A 24,223-nucleotide genomic window follows, 5' to 3' on the forward strand; every position below is an offset into this window, starting at 1 on the left:
AGCCAAAAATTCATAAGTTAATAAATTAAGAAAAAAAGAGCACGTGTGCAAGAAGGCAAAATACTGTGATTTCACAGTATTCCCACATTCTTAAATAAGCTAAGCGAATCCAGGTATATATACTTCAATTTTACAAAGAAAGACTAAAAGGAATAAAACAAACCAAGAAGTGAATACCTCTTCAGATTTTTTTTTTTCTGTATCTCATGATCACACAGACTTTACTGTGGAATAATTTCCTTTTTCACAAAAAATCCATATTCCAATGTTCCGAATGACAAGAAATGATTCAAGGATTTCCAGTTCGTGTTACATAATACCAAAATTCTTATTCTTCAACCTGATAAGCTGCACTAAATGTGTGAGTCATGTCATTAATAAACTTAGACTCTGAAGCTAAACACATCTTTAATTGAAAGGAACAACATTTAAAAATAGAAAAAAGAAAAATCTCCGATTTGTGCATATTGTCCAGGAACACACATATATTATATGTTGTGTTCCCATGAGCCACACCTTGGCCCTCCACTGGTTGGAAGACTGACTGCTTTCTTTAAATACAATGTGAAGTACCTGCTCAGACTTCACTAGGGACGGGACGAGCTTTGGGACATGCCCTGGAACACCCACCGGCCGGCGTAGCAGTATGAGCCCTGGCTACAGCTCTGGCTCAGTCTCTCTCTTCCTCATCTCTCCAAGCCTCTTCATACCAGGATGGGAAGGCACTGGGCTGGGTTATCATTGACATTAGCCCAAAACTCACACATTCTTTTATATATCTCTATCCATATCTATCCTGGAAGCACCCCATATTAGTTTACAAAGATCATGCTCATTCTTTTTGAAAGCTACACAGTATAGTACTCCACTCTGTGAATATACCATGTTTTTTTTCAATTAATATATTCACGGACATCGCGGTATTTTCACATTGTTGTGGATGTGTCTTTGGGGTTAATTTCTGAAAAATTGGAGTTACTGGCTCAAATGTAAATGCATATTTACTTTTGTTGTATCGCCAAATTCTGTTTATGCTCTAGTCTCATTCTTTGACGTGTAGCTGTCCAGCTACACGTCAAAGAATGAGATTAGAACATTCTCTAACACTACATACAAAAATATACTCAAAACCGATTAAAGACCTAAATATACGAGTGGAAACCATAATACTCCTAGAAGATAACATGGGTGGAACACTCTTTGACATAAATCATAGCAATATTTTTTTGGATCTGTCTCCTAAAGCAAAGGAAATAAAAGCAAAAATAAACAAATGGAATATAATTAAAGTTAAAAGCTTTTGCACAGCAAAGGAAACCATTGACAAAATGAAAAGACAACCTGCTGAATGGGAGAAAATATTTGCAAATGATATGACCAGTTAGGGGTTAACATCCAAAATATATAAACAGCTCATATAACAGTTAAAAAACCTCCAAATAACCCAATCAGAAAAATGGGCAGAAGACCTACATAGACATTTTTCCAAAGAAGACATACAGATGGCCAACAGGCAAATGAAAAGATGGTCAACATCATTAATCATCAGATAAATGCAAACTAAAACTACAATGAGGTATTACCTCACACCTATCAGAATGGCCATCATGAAAAAGAACAGAAATAACAAACGCTGGCGAGCACGTGGAGATCTGTACACTGTTGGTGGGAATGTAAATAGGTGTAGCCACTGTGGAAAACAGTATGGAGGTTCCTCAAGCAACTAAAAATAGAGCTACCATATGACCCAGCAATTCCACTCCTGGGTATGTATCCAAAAGAAACAAACGAGCAAACAAAAAACAACAACCCCACCCCCTCACTAAGTTGGATGGTCTCCTTCAGGCTCTCCATGGTTCTCTGAGTCTAAGGGTTTCCACCGCTCATCTACCCTTCCCCCACAGCTTCGTCTACATGCCTCTGACCCCCACCCTCCCAGTCCCACCTCTCTGTTTAGTAAGAAGGTGCCTGTGTCTGGCAGAGCCAGGATAGGATGAAGAGACAGTCCTTCCCAGCCGCCCGGATAATCAAGAGTTTTGGCCGGATCATTGAGCACACACCAAGACCGTGAGGGGCCAGAGGAAAAGCACAGACTATGGTGCTGAAAGGGATTAATAAGGAACTTAGTGATTTGGCCCCTGACCCTCCAGCACACCGTTCTGCAGGTCCAGCTGGGGATAATATGTTTCATTGGCAAGCCACAATTATGGAAGCTAGTGAAAACCCATATCAAGGTGGTGGATTCCTTTTGACAATTCATTTTCCTACAGACTACCCCTTCAAACTACCTAAGGTTGCATTTGCAACAAGAATTTATCATTCAAACGTTAACACTAATGGCACCATTTGTCTCAATATTCTAAGATCACAGTGGCCTCCTCCTTTCATTGTTTCGAAAGTTCTCTCATCCATTTGTTCACTGCTATATGATCCAAACCCAGATGACCCCCCCTAGTGTCATACACTGCATGGATCTATAAAACAGAGAGAGAGAAGTACAAAAGAATTTCCCAGGAACGGACTCAGAGGTATGCCATGTATGCTACCTTAAAGTCAGAATAACCTGCATTATAGCTAGAATAAACTCTAAATTACTGTTAAAAAAGGAAAAAAACACTCATTCGAAAAGATGCACGCACCCCAATGTTCATAGCAACATTACTGACAATTGCCAAGATGTATATACCACATCTTCTTCACACACACACACACACACACACACACAATGGGATACTAGTCAGCCATAAAAGAAGTATGAACTTCTGCCATTTTGCAACAACATGGATGGAGCTGGAGGGTATTATGCTAAGTGAAACAAGTGAGATAGAGGAAGAAAAACACTGTATGATACCACTTATATGGAGAATTGCAAAAATAAAGCAAACAAGGGAAATATGACAGACTCACAGATATAGAAAACAAACTAGTGGTTACCAGTGGGAAGAGGGAAGGGGGAGGGGCAGGGGAAGGATAGGGGATTAAGAGGTACAAAATACTATGTATAAAATCAATAAGCTACAAGGATATATTGCACAACAAAGGGTATATAGCCAATATTTGATAATAACTGTAAATGGAATATAACCTTTAAAAATTCACGTGAATCACTCTGTTGCGTACATGAAACTTATAAAATATTGTACATCAACTATACCTCAATTAAAAAAGATCTACTCTCTTAACAACTTTCAAATATACAATACAGTATTATTAACTATAGTCACCATGCTGTACATTACATCCCCAGGACTTCTTTATTTTGTAAATGGTTTGTACCGTTTGGCCATTTACACCCATTTCATCCATCCTCCACCCCACACCTGTGGCGACCGCCAATCTGTTCTCTGTATCTCTGGGTGGTTTTTCTTTTTTTAAATTTCCACATATAAGTGAGATCATATAGTATTTGTCTTTGTCTGTCCCTCTGTGTTATTGCAAATGGCAGGATTTCCTTTTATTTATTTATTTTTTTTAATGGCTGAATAATATACGAGGGAGGGTGAGAGTGTGACTGTGTGTGTGAGTGTGTATCACATTTTCTCTATCCATTCATCCATTAATGAACACTTATGTTGTTTTCATGTCTTGGTTATGGTAAATAAATGAATATGGGGGGAGTGCAGATATCTTTTCCAAAAAGTTGTTGTTTTCTTTTCCTGCGGATAAATTTCCGGGAGTGGAATTGCTGGATCACATGGTAGTTCTATTTTCAATTTTTTGATGAACCTCTATACTGTTTTCCACAGTGGCTGCATCAATTTACAGTCCCATAAACTCATATTTTCTTGAATAATTTAAGCACATCCTAAATGCAAAAAGGTATATATCTTTTCCTAAATTTAAAAGGTGTATATCTTTTAAATTTTGGAAAAGAAAGACTGGATGGAGTACACCAAACCCATAAGTGAACAGCTTTAATTTTTTTTCTCTATCTTCTTATCCTATTCTACCGTGGACTTCTTTCACATTACCAAGGATATCCCTATTCCAATTCCATGCAGTCTTGTTCTGGATCACATAGATGATTTAAAATTTTTCAATTTGTATTTCAAAAAACAAAATTCTTACTTCTAAATCTGATAAAGAGCAATAAGTGTGTGACCCACGTCACTCATAAGCTTACGTTCTGAATCTAAATAAACTTTCTTTTGAAAAGAAAATCACTTGAAAATTACCAAAAAAATAAGTCAACAGGAATTTATGCATATCAGGAACACTGGTTAACAGGCTTTTCCAACCACACAGTGAAGAATCGGCCTCTACCTCACTAGGGGTGACAGGAGCGACTGGATGTGGCCCTGGGATGTGCACTGGCCGTGGCAGTAGTGCCAGCCCTGGCTGCAGCCCTGGCTCGGGCTCTCTCTCCCTCATCTCTCAAAGCCTCTTCATACCAGGATGGGAAGGCAGTGGGGACCCTATCAGTGACCCTGGCCAGACACTCCAGGGCTTTCATCTTGCTGGTTTCAGCTTGGGCTCTTGATCGCTGTCACGCATCTGATGATACACCAGGCACTTTTCCTGCACCAAATATTCTGTGATAAGCTTCCTGGGCTCCCCAAAGATTGAATGCCTCCTTCCACCATAGACGTCCCTCATATTCAGGAATCCCCAGATCTCCTCCTCAGAGGCACGGTCGCCATTCAAGAAGATCACACACCCAGGAGAGGCATCAGGAGCCCATCCTTCGGAAACCCCCAGCCACTGCTCAGACTCCCATCGTTGGTGAGGTCTAGCTTGCTGACAAGGGCATAGGAGTGACCACTCGGCTTGACTTCCTTCAAGTCAAGGCCACAGACCAGTTCCGTGTGCTCAGTGGCTCTCCTTAGGATCTCGGGGAATTGTTCCCTGTACATTTTGTTGACAACCTTCAGCATGTCTGCCTTCGTAATGGGCTCTTTTATATTTCTGCAGTAGGAATTGCATCAACATCCCTGCCTTCCTGGTTAGAAGGTCTTTCCGGAAGCTCTCAGTGGAGGTTGAGGCTTTAGAGCGACGTGCACTTTCTCATCTTGGCTCTTGACATCTTTTTCAGACATTGTGCATGGAACAGCTGAGAAGTAATGATGGTGGATGTGGATCTCTGAGGCTCCTAGGAATGCCAGCCACAGGGGAGTCCAAGGAAACATCCCCAAAACAGGAGAGGAAGAGAAGGGGGACTCTTTCCTGCTGAGTGGTTTGAGCACCCTGGAGATCCTGGGTCTCACCCCGGGCATGCTGGCATTTCTCACGAGCACTGAGTTTACTCTTGTGACCCTAGGGAATGATGAGTGTGATCAGGAACAGCAGGCAGGAGTGTGGGTGATGCCCGCACTTGGAGGAGGGAAGAGGAGGGAGAATGAGATGGTGTGAGGACCTTCAGCAGGGAGATTCCACATAAGCTTTAACCAAGTCCATCTCTGCAGGTTCCCTTGAGGGCACTGCCCTAGGACTCTGCAGGGCTCTTGTTCTCCTGGTCAACCTGTCCCCGAGAACCCAGTGGAGGAACGGTGAGCCTTAGGCTGCAGCCTGCCTGCCCTGTGTTTTACTGACTAGGGTGACAGCAGGGTTGATAGTGGGGCCACTTGTGTTTTTCAGTGTAGGGAGTCCTCTGTGTTTAGCTTCAGGATTATCGTGACAGCTCTTGGCAAGGCCTGGAAACTCCCCTCTCTGTGACTCTAAAGTTGACACCCCGAAGCTCTCCGGGACCCACAAGAAGGAAGTGACAGGGGCACCTCAGCCCACCACTCTTATCAGGGGGAACCCAGCAGTTAAAGCTCCGTGGGTACCTCTCTGTCCTGAGCTTGTCAGATCCCAAGTGGTCATTTGGAGTCCTCACTTGGATACCGCACAGGGTCATGGACTCTTCCTTTTGCTCACTGGGGGCTGGACCTTCAGACCGAGGATCTCACCTCCTTCCAGAACTCATATAAAATGGGATGTGGATCCATGAAAGAAATAATTGACAAGCGAGATTTCATTCCCTTAAACTTCTAATCTGCAAAAATACACCATCAAGAGAACAAGAAGATGAGCTACAGTCTCAGAGGAGATATTTGCAAAAGACAGATCTGATGAAGGCTTTTATCCAAAATATACAAAGAACTCTTAAAATTCAATAAGAAGGAAACTAACAACCCGATTAAAAAAATGGACAAAAGATATGAACAGATACCTCACTGAGGAAGATGTACAGATGGCAAACAAGCATACGAAAAGGTGCGCACCATCATATACCATTAGGGAACTGCAACTTAAAATTACAACCAGATACCACTACATGCCAAAATCCAAAGGACTGACAGCAGGAAACGCTGGTGAGGGTGTGATTCAATAAGAACGCTTGCATTGTCGGTGGTGATGCAAATGGTATAGGCACTTTGGAAGCCAGTTTGCAAGCTCCTTAGTAAACTAAACGTATTCGATACTGTTGGTGGGAATGGAAATTGGTCCAGCCACTATGGGAAACAGTATGGAGGCTCCTCAAAAAAATCAAAAATAGCATATGATATTGTCGGCAATCCCACTACTATCCAAAGGAATTGAAATCAGGACCTTGAAGAGATACCTGCATTCCCATGTTCACTGCAGCATGAGTCGTAACAGCCAAGCTACGGAAGCAACCTAAATGTCCACCGATGGATGAACGGATAAAGGAAGTGTAAAGTATACATACAACGGAATATCATTCAGCTTTAAAAAGAAGCTAACTTCTCCAGCTATGACAGCGTGAATAAATCTAGAGAACTTTATGTTCCAGTGAAATAAGCCAGACACAGAAGGACAAATACTACATGATGTCATTTATATGAGGAATCTAAAACAGTCAAAGTCAGAGAAGCAGAGAGTAGAGTGGTGGTTGCCAGGGGCTATGGAGATGGGGAAAATGAGAAGGTTTTCATCAAAAGTTACAAAGTTTCAGTTATGCAAGGTAAGTCCTAGGGATCTACTATACAGCATAGAGCTTACAGTTAAGAAAACTATATGGTACACTTTCTAACAGGTTAAATCTCACGGTCAGTGTTCTTACCACACACACACAATAAAAAGGGTGGGAGGAAACATTTGGAGGTCATAGATATGTTTATGGCATAAACTGTGGTGACTGATAGTTTCACAAGTGGATACCTATCTCCGAACTCATCAATTTGTATTCATTAAATATGTACGGTTTTCGTGTGTCCATCCTACCTCGATAAGTTGCTTTTTTAAAACACCAACTAAACATACTCTTACCATACAATCTAGTAATCATGCTCCTTGGTATTTACCAAAATGAGTTGGAAACTTACATCCACACAAACACCTGCACGCCGATGTTTATAGCAGCCTTACTCATAATTGCCAAAACTTAAAAGCAACAAAGGTGTCCTTCAGCAGGTAAATGGATAAATAATGGAATACCGTTCAGTGCTAGAAATAACTGAGTTATCAACCCGTGAAAAGACATGGAGGAACCTTAGATGTGTACGACTAAGTGAAAGAAACTAATCTTAAAAGGCGACATGCTGCGTGATTCCAACTACAGGACATCCTGGAAAAAGGCAAAACTATAGAAAAAGTAAAAAGACCAGTGGTTGCCAGGGGTTGGGGGCAGGGAGGGATGAATACAGCACAGAGAATTTTCAGGGGAGTGAAATTACTCTGTATGACACTATGATGGTAGGTACAAGTCATCCCACGTTCGTCGGAACCCACAAAGCGTACAACACCAAGAATGAAGCCTAAGGTAACTCTGGACTTTGTGTGCTAATGATGTGTCAATGCAGCTTCACAGATCGCAGCGAGCGGCCCACTCTGATGGGGGGTGTTGGTAGCGGGGGGCGGTGTGCGCTGTGTCAGGGAGGAGGGTACATGGGAAGTCTGTACCTTCTGCTCCAGTTTGCTGTGAACCTAAAACTGCTTTAAAAACAATAAAGTGAACTAAAGAAAACACCGATGGGGGTGGTGGTTGTTGCTCAGCCTCACACCCTTCCCTGGGGATTTAAGTCTTGAGTGCAGGCGCAGGGCCAGTTTTCCCCTCTATCCAAGAGTGGGTGGGCCTCTCAGTCCTCACTCAGTTTCCTTGATCTGACTCCTGGCAGGGCCTGAGGCTCCCCTCTTTCTCGACCTGAGCACATCTCTTCAGAGGAAGGCTCTTATTTCCCTGAGATCCACTAGGAGGAGGTGAGGGTGGCCTTACTTGGCCACACCTGCCATGCCATGAGTGACAACTGTGTCAGGCAGGCTGAGACCATATGATGGTGATCCCACTCAGGGTTCTAACTCAGTGCCCTAAATCTCACTCACGCGAAGGCCTAAGGTTCCCCCCTCTGCTGCCCTGGGACCTCCCCCTCAGACCAAGTTCCGCACTTTTCTGTTATCCCTGAGAAGGATATGAGGCCATCTCTCCCTGACATTTACACCAGGATCTGTCACGGCAACAGGGAGGATTCTGTGAGGTCTCCGCTGATATGGGTTTGGTGGGCCCTGAACTCTTCAGGGTGCTCACCTTCCTCCTGGCGCACCTTGGAAATCCTCTCCCTACTGACCTGAGCTGCCCAACCTCAGGCCAAAGTCTTCACTTTCTCAACCTCTTACGTGGAAATCAGGTTCAGCCACATCTTGCCAAGGCTGTCTGGGGACTCCGAGGGCTGACGGCAGGGTCGGGAGTCCATGGGACACACTGTTCGGGGCTGGCAGGTGTGCTTCCTTCATTCCTCATTCAGTGTCCTCACCATCACATGTGGCAGAGACTGGGGCTCCTCCCTCTACTGACCTGAGCTCATCCTCCTAGGTAGGACTCACAAGGCCCTGAGAACCCTGAAGAGTAAGTGAGAGCATGCTCAGGCTGACAACTTTGCCTGGCATGTTGCTCTCCCCAGGCCACCCGTGAGGGGCCCTTCATCGTGGCTCCTGTTTCTTGATTAAAGGGCCCATCCCTGCAAACTCTTGACCAGTTTCCCTATTGCAAACCCTTCAGAGACTGGGTCTCCGTCCCAGGGGTGATGTGAAGTAGGGAAGTTGTAACACAAGGCAGGGTGGATGGGCTGTCAAGGAAAAAAAATACATCGGTTTTGCCCTTCTCTTTACCAGCAAGACTTAGCCCTTTATGTAACTTCTCTTTGAATAGATTTAACTTCCAAATGCAAAGGGCTGTCCAGCATGATTTTCTGAGCCCGATCTTTTGAGGCTATCTGACTTTGGATACATAGATGATCATACTGTCACTAAATATCTTCCTCTGCTTTCTTCACCCTTTTCAACTATTTTGATACGCTTATTGCTGTGCTTACGTATTCCCACCCAGTGTTTTGGGCACAGAGTCCTCCTTTTTATCACCTGAGATATATTTTGTACTGAGTGAGAAGTAAGGTGAATTATGGAACACAAAGTTGGCCTCGGGCTGGGAGGAATGGAAAAGTGTGGGCGTCAGACTTAGTTAGGCCAGGACACTGTCACTTAACAGCTGTGTGAAATTGAACACATTACCAAACTCTGTGAGCCTCGGTCTTTTCATCTGTGAAATGGGTTTGAGAAGCTCTGTCTTGGGGACTGATAGAATTTGTAGAATGCCTGTGAAGTGCCTGGCCCATTGCCTGGCCGGTACTGAGACTTTCAAGGATGCCAGTTCTTACTCTGATTAATTTGTCCCCTGGAGTTTCAACCCACTACACTGAGATGTAACTTTCAATCCAGGAGATGCCAGAGAATAAGCAGGGCTCTAGGGCAAAGAAACCCCTATCCGGCAAAATCCTGCTCAGCAAGGAAAACTAGTTACTTCCCTGTTAAGAGTATGTCATTCAAGGTCAACATGAGGTAGACTTCCTCAGTAGATGCAACACGAAGCTCTAAAATGTTTCACGGACCAAAAACTCACCTCCCTCTCAGTTGCCCTTCTTTGGGAACCACTCCCACTTTCATTCATTTAACCACACACGAATATCTATTCCTTGCCTAGAGTTTGCCAAATTACAATCAAGATAACTTAATTTGAATGATTTTTGTTAGTGGAGTGGGCTCTGGCTCCCCCAACTAGGGCAAAGAGTGCCAGTCCAGTGGCTTCTGGGCATCCCACCTCAGGGGAGTACCACCCTTATTTCTCAGAAGCTCCCTGGAGACATGACGTGAATAAAACATCTAATTTGCATAGTGTTCACCTGCACTGGGACAAGAGCACAGGACACATTCTATTCCTGCCTCAGGTGATTTCTCTCTGATCTACCTACAACCCCAGAGTATAGGGAGACCTTGAAGATACTGCAGGTTTGGTTCCAGACCCCCAAAATAAAGCGAATAGCACAATAAAGTGAGTCACAAGAATATTTTGGTTTCCCAGTGCTCTTATAAACTTTATGTTTACACTATACTGCTGTCTATGAAGCGTGCAATAGCATTATGTCTAAGAACAATGTACATACCTTAATTAAAAAATACCTTTCTGCTAAAAAAAAATGCTAACCATCACCTGAGCCTTCAGCGAGTCCATCTTTTGGCTGGTGGAAGGTGTGAAATATTGTGAGAATTACCAAAATGTGACACAGAGACATGAAGTGAGAATACGTTGTTGGGAGAATGGTGCTGAAAGACTTGCTGGAAGCAAGGTGGACACAAACCTTCACTTTGTTAAAGAGGAAAAGAAAAAGCAGTATCTGTGAAATACAATAAAGCAAAGCGCAACAAAATGAAGTGTGCCTGTAACTGCTAAGGGCAGTTTCCCATTCCAGGCTTTGTCCTTCAACTATACAGCCCACCAGCTGAGGATCTGGCCCCTGCTCAAAATTATCAGTCTCATCTAGCCCACCACACACCTGACTTATAATTACGTCCCACTGCAGGACTTACATTTTCCCAAGGCCCACCACTGCCTTGCATCAGGGAATTTACATTTGACTGCTATCATGTGAAACCACCCCCCTCCTTTCTTATCCTGTCTTTTCATTTGTCCTTTTGGTCTTAGAGTATACATCACCGTTTCCTTTATATGATAGCTGCTTCTTGACTCTATAAGTTTATGGTCAGTAGCTAGGCCTTCTTTCTTCTCAGCTCTCACAGTCCTAGCAAGGAGCCTTCTAAGAGCAGATGCTCAATTCATGTATGGGGAATAAATGAGCCTGTGAGCATGAGGTCTACTTTATTATGATTTAATTCTACATTTTTGAATGAGCCAAGCACATACTGTTATTTATATAATTTTATAAAACAGAGTAAAAGGAATTAGGAAACCAAATATTGACCATCTTACTTTTTCTATACGATACTACAGTATACTACTATACTATACTATATTTAACTTCTTCACATGTTCAAGGAATTGCATATTGCAATGCCATGTTATCTTCCACCAAATTACTAAAGAGATGGAAGGTTTCCCAATCTGTTTTACAAAACAGCAAAACTCTTATTCTTAAACCTTATTCTTGAAACCTTATTCTTAAACCTTATTCTTAAAACCTTAAAAACACTAAGGTTTTAAGATTTCATTTAGGAGTTAACCTTTGAAAGACAGCAAAAAACAAAAACACAGACGTATTTCCAAATTCCCCATACAGAACAGGGACACAAAGGTATTATACACTGTTCCCTCCGTCACACCCAGCCCTACACTACTTGGAACACTGAACACTCTCTTCAGCCGCAAAGTGCAGAATCTGCCTCAGATTCTGTGTGGCAGGAGCTGGACAGAACCCTGGAAGATCCACCGGCTCGCGCTCTCTCTTCCTCATCTCTCAAAGCCTCTTCAAAGCAAGATTGGAAGGCCCTGGGGATGGTGTGATTGATCTTGGCCAGGAACTCCAGCACTTTCATCTGCCTGGTTTCGGCATGGGCTCTCGGGCCCCACAGGAACTCGTAGTGTGCTGGATCACTGTTGGCCACTTGCCGGTATTCCAAATACTTCAGCTTCACCAAATCTTGGGTGATGAGCTTCTTGGGCTCCCCAAATCAGAAGTGCCTCTTCCCAGCATAGACACTCATCTTATTCAGGAATTCCCAGATATTCTCCTCTGTGGCACAGTTGCCCTTCATGAGGATCACACCCAGGAGACACATCAGGAGACCGGTCTTGGGTAATCCCCTGCCACAACCCATGGTCCCATTGTCAGGGAGAGCCATTTTGCTGACAAAGGTATAAGAATGCTTGGTACGGTCGACCTCCTTTAAGTCAACACCAAATACCGCCTCCATGCTGAAACAAGCTCTTCTGAGGATCTCAGGGAATTGCTTTTGGCACTTCTTATTGATAAACTTCAGCATATGTGCTTTTGTAACAGGCCTTTTCTTTTTACACATGTGCATCAGGAACTGCACCAACAAATTCACTGTCTGCCTTCGAGAGCCTTTTCGAGACCGCACGGCGGAGACGGGGCCTGAGAGGAACTGTGCTTTTGCTCCATTTGGCCTTTGGCTCCTTCGGATGATCTTGTGGGAGAAACACCTGCAGGCTTAGTGGTGGTGGCTAGGGCCCTCTGACGACTCTTGAGAGTGCTACGTGACTTAGCAGCCGGCTTTCTCGGAGTAGTAACTCCAAGAGGAGGAGGAGGAGGCGACGAGGCGGCTTCCTCCTCGGCTGCAGTGGCCTGAGCACCCGTCAGACCCTGGGTCCCACTTTGGGCCTGGCGGCGTCTCCTACGGGTGCGGAGCTCCCTGTTCTGACCCCGAGGCATGGTGACTGTGGTCAGGGACAACAGGCAGGAATGCAGGTAGGACAGCGGGTGATCTGGCAGAGAGGAGAGAGGATGAGAGGGTGTGAGCGCCTACAGCAGGGAGGTACCCCCCTGCCTTTAAGAGGGCCACTCTGCAGGTTTCCGTGTGGGCACTGCTCTGCGAACACACAGGACTCCTGTGCTCATCACCCTGTCCTCTAAGAACCCTGTGGAAATAATTAAAGTGAGCCTCAGGCTGCAGCCTGCCAGCCCTGCCTGGTGCTTACTGGGGCCGAGAGCAGCAGTGGGCAATTATCTAGTCCTTGTGGAGCCCCCTCTACTCTGGAGCATTGGGGTCCCCTCAGTTCATATTCAGGACCATCGTATCAACTTTGCACAGGGCCTGGGCCCCCTCCTCTGCGCTGCTCTAAATTTATACCTCAGACCCAGGTCCTCATCCTCCTGGGATACCTTAAGAAGAAGTGAAGGGGCACCTCAGCCCAGCGCCCCTGCAGGGGGGCACCCACAGCTGACAGCTCTATGGGACTCTGTCCTGGGCTCCTTGGGGTCCTCAGTCCTCATTCAGGGTCCTTGCCTTGGCTCCAGGTAGGGCCTGGGATACCTGCGTCTGATCTGATGTACCTCTTCTCAAAGGCTCTCACCAATCTGATACCATCAGAAAAAAAGGAGGGCTCACATACACCTGACTTCCATACCTGGGCTCCCCAGCGCTGCAAGCAAGGAGGGGGGGCCCTCTCTGTTAGTCTCCTCTGTTTGTGGGTGAGTGGTATCATCACTGTTCTTTCAGGGTCCTCACCCTGACTCCTAGAAAGCCCTGGGTCTCTTCCCTCTGCAGACTCGAGGCTGTTCAATTAGTCCAACACCCTCACATCTCTGAACTCTCCAGACAAGTGAGAAGAGGGCTTCAGCTTGACAGATACTCTGGGTTTCTACTCAGAACACGGGCAGAATTTATGAGACCCTACATTTTAGAGTCGGTGTTCACCTCAGTCCTCACTCAGGTCTCTGACCTGAACTCTGCATAGGATTTAGGACTCCTCCCACCAGTAACCTGGGCAGTCCAGCCTCAGAGCAAAGCCCTCAACTCCCCGAGTCCCTAGAGGGGAAAGTCAGGGTCCTACATATATGACTACCCCTGGCTGGAGCCTCCCACAAGTGTAGGGGCGCTGCTTTGTGATGCCACCCCTAAATGGGGAGAGGCCCCCTCATTAGTATTTAGGGTCCTCACCTTCACCTCTGTTAGGACCTAGGTATCCTCCCTCTGCAAGACGGAGCTACTCCCTAGACCGAGGCCCTCCCATCCCCGAGACATCTCAGGCAGAACTCGGTTGGAGGGCTCTGTTGGGGCTTCCCAGGGCCTACAGCAGCAGCGAGACTTAGCGCAGTTTGTTACGGGCCGAGTGGTACCCCTCACTCCCCACTCAAAGTCTTCACCTTGACTCCAGGCCAGCACTGGGAATTTTCTCTTGCCCGGCCGGAGGCATGGCCCTCAGATCAAAGTTCTCACTTGCTGGAACCTCTGAAGCCGAAGTCAGGATGACTCACATCCGGCCACGACTACTCAGGGTCTCCGACAGCTGACAGCAGGGGCGGGGGTCTGTGGCACTCCAGTGTTCTGGAGCCGGCGGTCCCTAGGTCCTACATACAGAGCCCCCATCTTGGAATCTGTCAGAGCCTGGGACTCCTCCCTTTACCGAACTGTGCCCACAAGCTTCACCTCCTTGAGCTCCTGGGGGTGGGGGGGGGGGAAGTCCGGGCCTGCTACCTATGACCGCCCCCCGGGCCTGGAGCCTCCGGGAACTGAGTGCATGGGTGCGGCTCTGTTGCCATCTCCACTCCCTCATTAGCACTCAGGCCCCGCCCCCACCCCGCCTTGACTTCACTTAGGGCCTAGGTTTCCTTCACGTACAGAATCGGGAAATTCTCTCTTAGATTAAGGCTTTCCCCCTTGAGAATTTCCAGGCAGAACTCAGCCTAACAGCTTTTCGGGAACCTTCCACGTTTGATCACAGAGGCGGGATTTGTGGGGGTCACCTGTGTTACGGGAGGGGGGAAGGGTCCCTTGGGTCCGCATTCAGGTCCTCACCTTGACTGCAGATCAGTCCTGGGAATCCGCCCTTGGCCGAACAAACGCCGTGGACAACCTTCCGGCTCCTCGCCCCCGGAGCAGAAGTGTGCGAGCCACTTCGGTTAACGGCTGCCTTGCGTGGGGTTCCAATGGCTGACGCGAGGGGCGGGGCTCTACGGGACCCCGGGGTTCAGAGGTCAGCCGCCCCTTGATCCTCCCTCGCGGTTCTCTCCGTGCCGTCTATTAGAGCCCGTGACCCCTCCCTCTGTGGTCCCGAGTCCTCCGGCCTCCAAACAAAGCCCTCACATCCCCGAGTCCCTAGTGGGGAAGGCAGGGCGTTGTTCTGACCATCTCTGCCTGACAAGAGGGGCGCCACCCTGTGAGCCTCCCTCCTTGGGAGAGAGACCTTCTCATTAGCACTGAGGTCCTCACCCTGACCCTGGTTTGTCTGGTTATGGCCAAGACCCCTTCCCTTGCAGAAGTGGGAGCTGATCCTGATAGACAAAGCCCTTCCCTCGCCGAGACCAGACAGATAGAAACGAGGAGGCTTCTCATCCCTAGAGCTCTGCTGCCCGGGGCCTCTCGTGGTTAAGAATGGGGGCAGGGGTCTGTAAAGCCCCCTCATTTGTGGGTCTAGTGATACCTCTTTCCTCACTCAGGGACCCCACCGTACTCCTGGCCAGTCCTGGGACCTGATCCTCCCTGACCCTCCAACCTGAGCTTCTCCCTCTACTGAACTGAGGCTGTTCTTCTTAGACCAAGACTTTGACCTCGCTGAGAACTATGAGACTTATAAGAGAGGATGCCCTGCCTGGGCATTCTAGGTCTGAGAGAACGTTTGGGCAGGTCTCTGAATGACCTATATTTTGCCGTGGTTGTCTCTCCAGTCCTCACTCATTTCGGGGGGTGGGGGGCGTGTTCCTTTTGTCTATCTCTTGGATTAAAAGGTTCCTGGGGAATGCCACATCCCTGCAAACTCTTGAGCAGTGTACCTAATGCAAACCTTGTAGTTTCATGTCCCAGACTTGACGTGAGATGGGGAAAATGCAACATAAGGCAGGGGGCCCAGGACAGGGGTGGGCTCCCAGAGAAAAAGAATGCTAACCTGTCCTTCTCAATAGCCAGAATTAGCCTCACCTGTGACTTGTTTTAACTGATTTATAGGCATACCTCTTTTTATCGTATTTCACTTAATCATGCTTCACAGATATTCTGTTTTATTACGAATTGTAAGTTTGTGGTGACCGTGCATTGAACATGTGAATGGGCGCCGTTTTTCCAACACCATGTGTTCACGTGGGGTCCCTGGGCCACATTTTGTTAATTCTTGAAATATTTTAAACTCTTCCATTATTTTCTTAGGGTTCTCTGCTCAGTTATCTTTGTTATTATGGTAACTGTTTTGTATTTTTAAATTAAGATGTGTGCCTTTTTTTAGACACTGTCTAGTAAGTGTACAATAGGATTAACAACTTTTATAAGCACTGGGAAACCCAAAATCTCATGTGATTTACTTTATTGCAATATTCGCATTATTGCGGTGACCTAGAACCCAACTCACAGCATCTGAGATATGTGCATACTTCTAAAGGAAAGGAGCTGCCCAGGATGGTTTTGTGCTTCCCCTGACTGAGGTTATCTGACACTGCATATAGAGATGATCCTACTGTCACTGAGCAGCATCTGTTTCTTCTCCTTATTCCTGTTCCTCCTCCTTATTCCTAACTGGCATTTACTGAGGTATTCTTCAATGCTTTGGATAGATTCCAATCCCGTTCTTTAGCCACACAGTCCTTATCTTTATCCCCAGATACATTTGAGTGTCAAGGAATACAAGCTCTGCTTTAGGCCAAGAGGAGTATAACAGTGTGAGATCTAGAGGAATTCAGACCAGGAGTCTAGTCCCAGGCCTGTCATTTACTAGTGTTACCCAGCAAGGGCTCACTGCCTGACATGCATAGAAGCCAATACTATGGCACTGGCTTTTGAGACAAAAACTTTATTCCGGGACTGCCCTGGTGGTGCAGTGGTTAAGAATCTGCCTGCCAATGCAGGGGACATGCAAGAGGGAAGAGATATGGGGATATATGTGTATGTATAGCTGATTCGCTTTGTTATAAAGCAGAAACTAACACACCATTGTAAAGCAATTATACTCCAATAAAGATGTTAAAAAAAATGTGTTGAAAAAGGAAATGACACAAATGAACTTATTTACAAAACAGAAACAGACTTACAGATATCGAAAACAAACTTATGGTTACCCAAGGGGCAACGTGGGGCACGAGGGGTGGATAAATCAGGAGCTTGGGATTAACATACACACTACTATATGTAAGACAGATAACCAACGAGGACCTATTCTGTGATAACCTGTATGAGAAAAGAATCTGAAAATGAACGAATATATGTATATGTGTGACTGAATCACTTTGCTGTACACCTGAAACTAACACATTGTAAATCAACTAAACTCCAATAAAATTAAAAAAAAAATACCATGTGATCCAGCAGTCCCACTCCTGTGCACATATCCAAAGAAAACCATAATTTGAAAAGGTACACGTACCCCAATGTTCACTGCAGCACTATCTACAATAGCCAAGACAGGGAAGCAACCTAAATGTCCATCGACAAAGGAATGGATAAAAACTACGTGGTACATATATACAACGGAATATTACTCAGTCATAAAAAAAGAAAGAAAGAATGCCATCTGCAGCAACATGGACGGACCTAGAGATTATCACACTAAGTGAAATAAGTCACACAGAAAGACAAATATCATATATCACTCATATGTGGAATCTAGTTTTTTAAAATGACACAAACGAACTTACTTACAAAACAGAAACAGACTTACAGATATCGAAAACAAACTTATGGTTACCAAAGGGGAAACGTGGTGGGGGCAATGGATAAATCAGGAACTTGGAATTAACATACACACTACTATATATAAGACAGATAACCAACCAGGACCTACTGTATAGCACAGGGAATTCTACTCAATATTCTGTGATAACCTATATGAGAAAAGAATCTGAAAAAGAAAGAATATATGTATATGTATAACTGACTCACTTTGCTGTACGCCTGAAACTAACACAACATTGTAAATCAACTATTCTCCAATAAAACAAACAAATAATAATAAAAAAGGAATATACACGTGTAACACCACCTCTGGGCAATCATCTCAGGCATGGGTGAAAAACCCCATCACCCTGTAAAGCAAGGTTTCCAGTCCAGGAGCAAGGTCTTTTATCTCCTGAGTCAGAGGACCCTCATTAATATCAATCAGGTTTAATAACGTTTTGCCACAGTCATCCAGTAGCCAACTCCCATTAGCCAATCCTAACAAATGTAACAGTCAGACCTAAACAAACATAGGCAAACAAATCCAAAGGCCTGGGACTTCAACCCAACCCTTTGAGTACCTCAGCATCTGTAACCTTTTGTACTGTCTCTCTGAGGGTGGCACTCTAGCCCATGATCCTAGCCTTAGGACTCTAACCTGGACTCTATCCTGACCAAAAAAAAACTCCCCCCCCACCAGGCAGGACTCTAACCCACAATTCCGACGAGATTATTAGACAATTTAGGTACAGGCACATTTTAACAAGGTTACTCACCCAAAAGACGTCTGATCCAGGAGCTGTTTCTTTTCTCAAAAGTGAAAGTAGCCCGAGGAGCCTGGAGCGCCATGGCGGGGAAGCAGGAACCCAAAAGCCGACCTTCTAGACAAATTCAGTCTAGGTGGCTACTCAAGGTTGGTGCCGAGGGCCCACACTCTGCCAGGGGCTACAGTGCCTCAGGCAGGCGGTCACAAGACCTAAATCTCACCTGGGTTGCCAAAACTTACTGAACAAGGGCTCACTGCCCTGTGTGCGCAGAAGCCAACAAACACTATGGCAACAGTTTTTGAGAAAAGAGCTTTACTGCAAGGCCGACTAACACAGGAGACAAGGCTCTCAAATCTCACCTCAATCCAGCGGTCTGGGTGAAATTTAAGGGGTTAGGGTAATTTCAAACTTGGAAGCTAATTGGCTAGTCTTGAATTAGTCCATATAAGCTACACATGCTGCTGGAGGCCAGCTTTTCCTTAACTGAAGGACTTTCACGGGCTCTCCAGGCAACATTTCTATTCTCTGAGTTCTGCAGACGGAAGGTCATCCTGCGGTCATGGGTTGCTTCTTGGAGATGTGCAGTTCTGTCTCTGTAAAATAACTCAAGGTTTGATTACTCAACACCCTATTTAAGGAGGCAAAACCAGTTTAAGCTGATCAGTTGTTTTACCTGCTGTTTCACTAGCCCCATGAACTTGAGCACATTAACCAAACAGCAAGACAAAGAAATCACAATTAACTAAAATGCTGCCTAGCAAGGACAATCATGTAACATCCACACCAGAGGATATAATACGTAATGCGCTTGTGGGAGAATCTTTCCCAGTTGGAAACAACTCAAAGCCCTTAGAATTTTTGTCATTGACCAGTATCTTCCCTACCCGCTACCCTTTCTTCTAAATAACCATGATTTCCATTTATTTAACTACCAACAAAAATCTAGAACTTGCCTACAATTTGCCAAATTACACACAACATAGAACAATTGAGTACCCTTTCAATGGCGAGGTCTCTGGCTCCCCCAACCCAGGGTAAAGATTGCCAGCCCAGTGGATTCTGGATTCTGTGAGGCCCTCCATCTGAGGGTCTGGCCGGGCTCACCGCTCCCACAGTCTCATCTAGCCCACCAGGCAACCTCACTTAAAATTACTTCTCACTGAAGGCTTGGCATTTTCCTAAGGCTCCAAACTGCCTTGCCTCAGGCCATTTACACTTGATTGCTTTCAGCTCCAACTGCCCGCCCTCTTTACCCCTACATTTTACTTGTTCTGTAGGTTGTAGAGTGTATCTCACCATCTTTTTTTTTTTTATAATAGCAGCTCCTAGACTCTAAAATTCAATGGGCAGGGGCTAGATCTTGTTTTTGTGGTGGTTGTTGTTTGGGGGCTTTTTGGGGTGGGTGGCAGGGGGAAGCATCCACAGTACTAGTATGAAGCCTTCCAAAGAGCTCATTCTCAATTAATGATTGGGAAATTAAAAAAGAGTAAGCATGTGGCCTAATCCATTAAAATTTAACTTATCTTATATTCCTGAATAATCTAAGCAAATCCAGGTGTATAACTTCTACTTTTACAAGAAGAAACATGAGAAGGATTTAGGCAAACCACAAATTGACGATCTTTTCCTTATTTATAGTCTTTCTTTCGGTCTTTATTGATTAAATATAAGGTACCTACCGTATACTATGCTCAGGCTTTTTTTTTTTTTTTTTTTTTTTGCTGTACGCGGGCCTCTCACTGTTGTGGCCTCTCCCGTTGCGGAGCACAGGCTCTGGACGCGCAGGCTCAGCGGCCATGGCTCATGGGCCCAGCTGCTCCGCGGCATGTGGGATCTTCCCGGACTGGGGCATGAACCCGCGTCCCCTGCATCGGCAGGCAATTCCTACTGCAGAAATCTAAAAGAGCCCATTATGAAGGTAGACATGCTGAAGGTTGTCAACAAAATGTACAGGGAACAATTCCCTGAGACCCTAAGGAGAGCCACTGAGCACATGGATTTTAATGAGGTTCCTTACCTCCATGAGAGCTCTGGGAGGAAGTGAGTATGACGCATCATGTCACCATGCCTAAGTGACATAGCCTCAGGTCTGACAACAGGGACAGTGCTCTCTGTGGTCCCCTTCTTTCTGGGAGAGATCCTTTCATTGTCAGTCAGTGTCATCATGTTGACTCTTGTTAGGAACTGGGTACCCTTCCTCTGTTGAATGAGGCCTCCTCCATCAGTCCAAGGACTTTAAGTCCCTGAAACCATCCTCCTTCAGGCAGTAAGGGATAAACTTAGCCTGAAAGCCCTGTCTATTGCCTCCCAAGGCCAATTACAGACGCGGGACTTTCTAAGGATATATGTGTGACGGGGTAGTTGGTTGCCGCACTCCTCATACAGGACTTTTACTTTGACACTGTCACGCCTGGGATTCCACTCTCTGCTCAACAGCCAGCCTAGAAACCAAGGTCCTCACCTCCCTGACACCCTGCAGGCAGAAGTCAGGGGGCACTTGACCCTGCCAGCTCTTGCCTATGCCTCCCAGACCTAACAGCAGAGGAGGGGCTAAGTGTAGCCCTGTCAGTGGTGGACTGAGTGGTCCCCATGTCCACAGACAGGGTCTTCACTACGACTCTGCACACTTCCTGGGACTCCATTCTCTGCTGATCTAAGGCTGAGGGCTCTGCTGATCCCCAAAGTCCCCACCTTCCCGCGACCTGAGTTCAAAGTGTTAGTCACAAGCAGCCAGGACTGTTCTGGACCTCAAGGGGCTGCTACAGGGGATGGGACTTTATGGGACCCTACTGCTCTGGCTGGGTCTTTCTTCAGCTTTATCACTGTCATTTCTGTGAGAGACTCACACGCTCTCCTCTACCAACCTGAGAACTCTGCCCTTAGGCAAATTTCTTATGGCCCCAAGAAGCCTGAAGAATAAGTGAGGGTACGGTTAGCCTAACAGGTCTGCCTGAGACCCTCTGTGTCTGAGAGCAGACAGGAATGGTGTCCCAGTGACCACCCCCCAATATTCTGGGGTGTTGGTCTCCTCAGTCCTCCTACACGGGGCCCTCGTCTTGGTTTCTATCTCTTGGATTAAAGCCTGCTGAGGAAATTGCACATCTCTGCAAACTCTTGAGCAGTTTTCGCTCTGCAAACCTTACAGAGAATGGGTCCCTGGCCCAGGAGTAATGTGAGATGGGGAAGCTATAGGACAAGGCAGGAGTCCCAGAACAGGTGGTGGTAGCCTGTCAGGGAAAAAAAGTACACTGATCGATTCTATCTCATCAGCCAGATGAAGATTCCCACGTCACTTCTGTTCTGATAGATTTACTTTCTACAGGGAAGAGACTGTGAGGATGATTTTGAGAGCCCCTAGTCTTTTGAGGTTATCTAACATCGCAAATGTAGGTGCTTATACTGTCACCGAATACTGTCTCTTTCATTCATTTATTTATACCTCTCAAATATCTTGGTATTCTTACTGCTCTGGCTACGTATTCCAGTCCAGTAGTTTGAGCACAAGGCCATTCTTTTTATCACCTAAGACAAAGTTTGAAGGACTGGGAAAACAACTGAAATAAAAGACACAGGGTGTGTCTCAGGGTAGGAGGAGTACAACAGTACGAGCTCTACAGTAATTTAGACCAGGAGTCTAGTCCCACCCCTGTCATTTACCAGCCTTATGAATTTTGGCACATTACCAAACTCTAACTCTATGAGCCTCAGGCTCTTCCCTGTGAAGTGAGTTTGATAAGACCAGTCTTGTAGGACTGGTGGAATATATGTGATGTATGGAAAGCATCTGTCACTGTGCCTGTCTTGTATTGAGACATTAGGGAATGGCAGTTATTACTATGATTATCTTGACCTCAGATGTTACCATCAATCCAGCTGGGATTTTTTTTTTTTTTTTTTACATCTAAGGGATGTCAGAGAATATGCAGCATTCTAGCTGGAAAAAATCCTCCCAATCAGCCAAAATTCTGCTTTTAACAATGAAAACGAAGGAATATGTTCTCTCCACCCCCTCTTTACCCTGCTTTTTTACTTGCTCTTCGAAGTAGAGAGTATCTCACCCTTTTCCACATAATAACAGCTTCTCTGCGAAACTGTAATTGCATGGGCAGAGGCTAGGACTTTTCTGACTAAACATCCCCAGTACAAGCACAGAGACTTCTTAAGAGCAGATGCTCAGTTAATGTTTGTGTGAAATAAGAGGCATGAACAAATCATTTGCTAGAATTTATATTCTCAAACATTCTTGAAAACCATAAGCAAATCCAGTCTATATCTTTTATTAAATTTACAAAAGAAAGACTAAATGGAGTAAGGCAAACCAAGAATTGATCAACTTTTACTTTAGCTCTCTGTCTTATCTATCTTATCTCTCCATCTAGCTACCTAGCTATCTTCTGATCCTATTTTAGGGTGGTGTTCTTTCATGTTTCCAAGGATATTCGTATCCTAAAGTGATGTTATTCTTGTTCTGGACCACAAAAGTGATTTAAGGATTTCCAATTCGCATTTCAAAAAACAAAATTCTAACTCCTAAATCTGACAAACAGCAATAAGTGTGTGATCCACGTCATTCACATACTTGTATTTTGAATCGAAATAAACTTTCTGTTGAAAGCAACACCAATTAAAAATGCAGGAAAAAGTCAACAAGTTATTTAAGCATATCAGGAACACCGGTTAACAGGCTTTTCCAACCACACAGTGAAGAATGGCTGGGCTTCAGACCTCACTAGGGGTGTGAGGAGAGGCTGGACGTGGCCCTGGGACGCACACGGCAGTGGCAGTAGTGTCAGCCCTGGCTACAGCTCTGGCCTCGGCTCTCCCTTCCTCAGCTCTCAAAGCCTCTTCATAACAGACTGGAAAGGCACTGGGGGCCACACCAGTGACCTTGGCCACAAACTCCAGGACTTTCATCTTGCTGGTTGCAGCGCGGGCTCTCCGGCCCCACAGGAACTCATAGCGCGGGGGATCGCTGTGGCGCACCTGACGATACACCAGGTACTTTTCCTGCACCAGATCTTCTGTGATAAGCTTCCTGGGGTCCCCAAAGATTAAGTGCCGCCTTCCATCATAAACACCGAATTTACTCAGGAATTCCCAGATGTCCTCCTCAGAGGCGCGGTTGCCACTCAAGAGGATCACACCCAGGAGAGGCAACAGGAGCGCACTCTTCGGAAACCGCCTGCCACTGCTCCGACTGCCATCATCGCTGACATCTAGCTGGCTGACAAGGGTATAGGAGTCACCACTCGGCTTGACTTCCTTCAAGTCAAGACCAAAGAGCCGCTGAACGCGCTCAGCAGCTCTCCTGAGGATCTCGGGGAACTTCCCCTTGTACCTTTTGTTCACAAGCTTCAGCATGTCTGCCTTTATAATGGGCTCTTTCACTGTATACTTCTCCAGCAGGAAATCTATCAACATTCCCACCTGCTTGGTTAGAGGATCTCTCTGAGAGCTCTCACGGGAGGCTGAGGCCCGGGAGGAATTTTTCCGTGCCTCAACCCGGCCCTTGGCACGTACATCAGATCCTGGGCCTGAAACCCCTGCAGCACGAGAGCTAGTGGCTGGGGCTCCCTGAGGCTCCTGGCGAGTGCCAGCAGCAGGGGAGCTCGGGGGAGTACCCTGAGAAACAGAAGCGGGGGACGAGGGCGACTCGTCTATCTCTGCTGCAGTGGCCTGAGCACCCCCGAGATTCTGGGCCTCCCTCCGGGCCTGGCGGCGCTTCTCACGGGCACGCAGCTTACTCTTCTGCCCCCGAGGCATGACTATGGGCAGGGACAGCAAGCGGGGGAGTGGCCAGGAGAGCAGGTGATGCTGGAACCTGGAGGAGGGAAGGTGAGAGGGTGTGAGCACCTTCAGCAGGGAGGTACCACCCTGACTTGAAGAAGGCCGCTCCGCACGTTTCCTTG

At 46.1% G+C, this 24,223-nt stretch overlaps 1 protein-coding gene and 2 pseudogenes across 3 annotated transcripts; 1 reads left to right on the plus strand and 2 right to left on the minus strand.

The window, feature by feature from the left end:
* Window positions 1-2,088: 2,088 nt before the first annotated feature.
* Window positions 2,089-2,562, plus strand: LOC308609466 (ubiquitin-conjugating enzyme E2 D3-like; annotated as a pseudogene). The gene has a single exon. The product of its transcript is annotated as a ubiquitin-conjugating enzyme E2 D3-like (transcript).
* A 1,705-nt stretch (window positions 2,563-4,267) lies between these two features.
* LOC308608372 (melanoma-associated antigen B4-like) lies at window positions 4,268-24,141 on the minus strand (the record flags this gene model as incomplete). The annotated part of the gene is made up of 2 exons (XM_081221358.1): window positions 23,211-24,141; window positions 4,268-4,435 (listed from the first exon to the last, which is right to left on the minus strand). Exons 1-2 carry the CDS (start codon window positions 24,075-24,077, stop codon window positions 4,268-4,270), a joined length of 1,035 nt encoding a protein of 344 aa, XP_081077484.1. The 5' UTR covers window positions 24,078-24,141.
* LOC308608369 (melanoma-associated antigen B3-like) lies at window positions 11,587-12,620 on the minus strand (annotated as a pseudogene). The gene has a single exon. The product of its transcript is annotated as a melanoma-associated antigen B3-like (transcript).
* Window positions 24,142-24,223: the final 82 nt, after the last annotated feature.

The sequence above is a fragment of the Mesoplodon bidens genome (genome assembly GCF_964165515.1).
Source record: "Mesoplodon bidens genome assembly, chromosome: X".
Lineage (NCBI taxonomy): Eukaryota > Metazoa > Chordata > Mammalia > Artiodactyla > Ziphiidae > Mesoplodon > Mesoplodon bidens.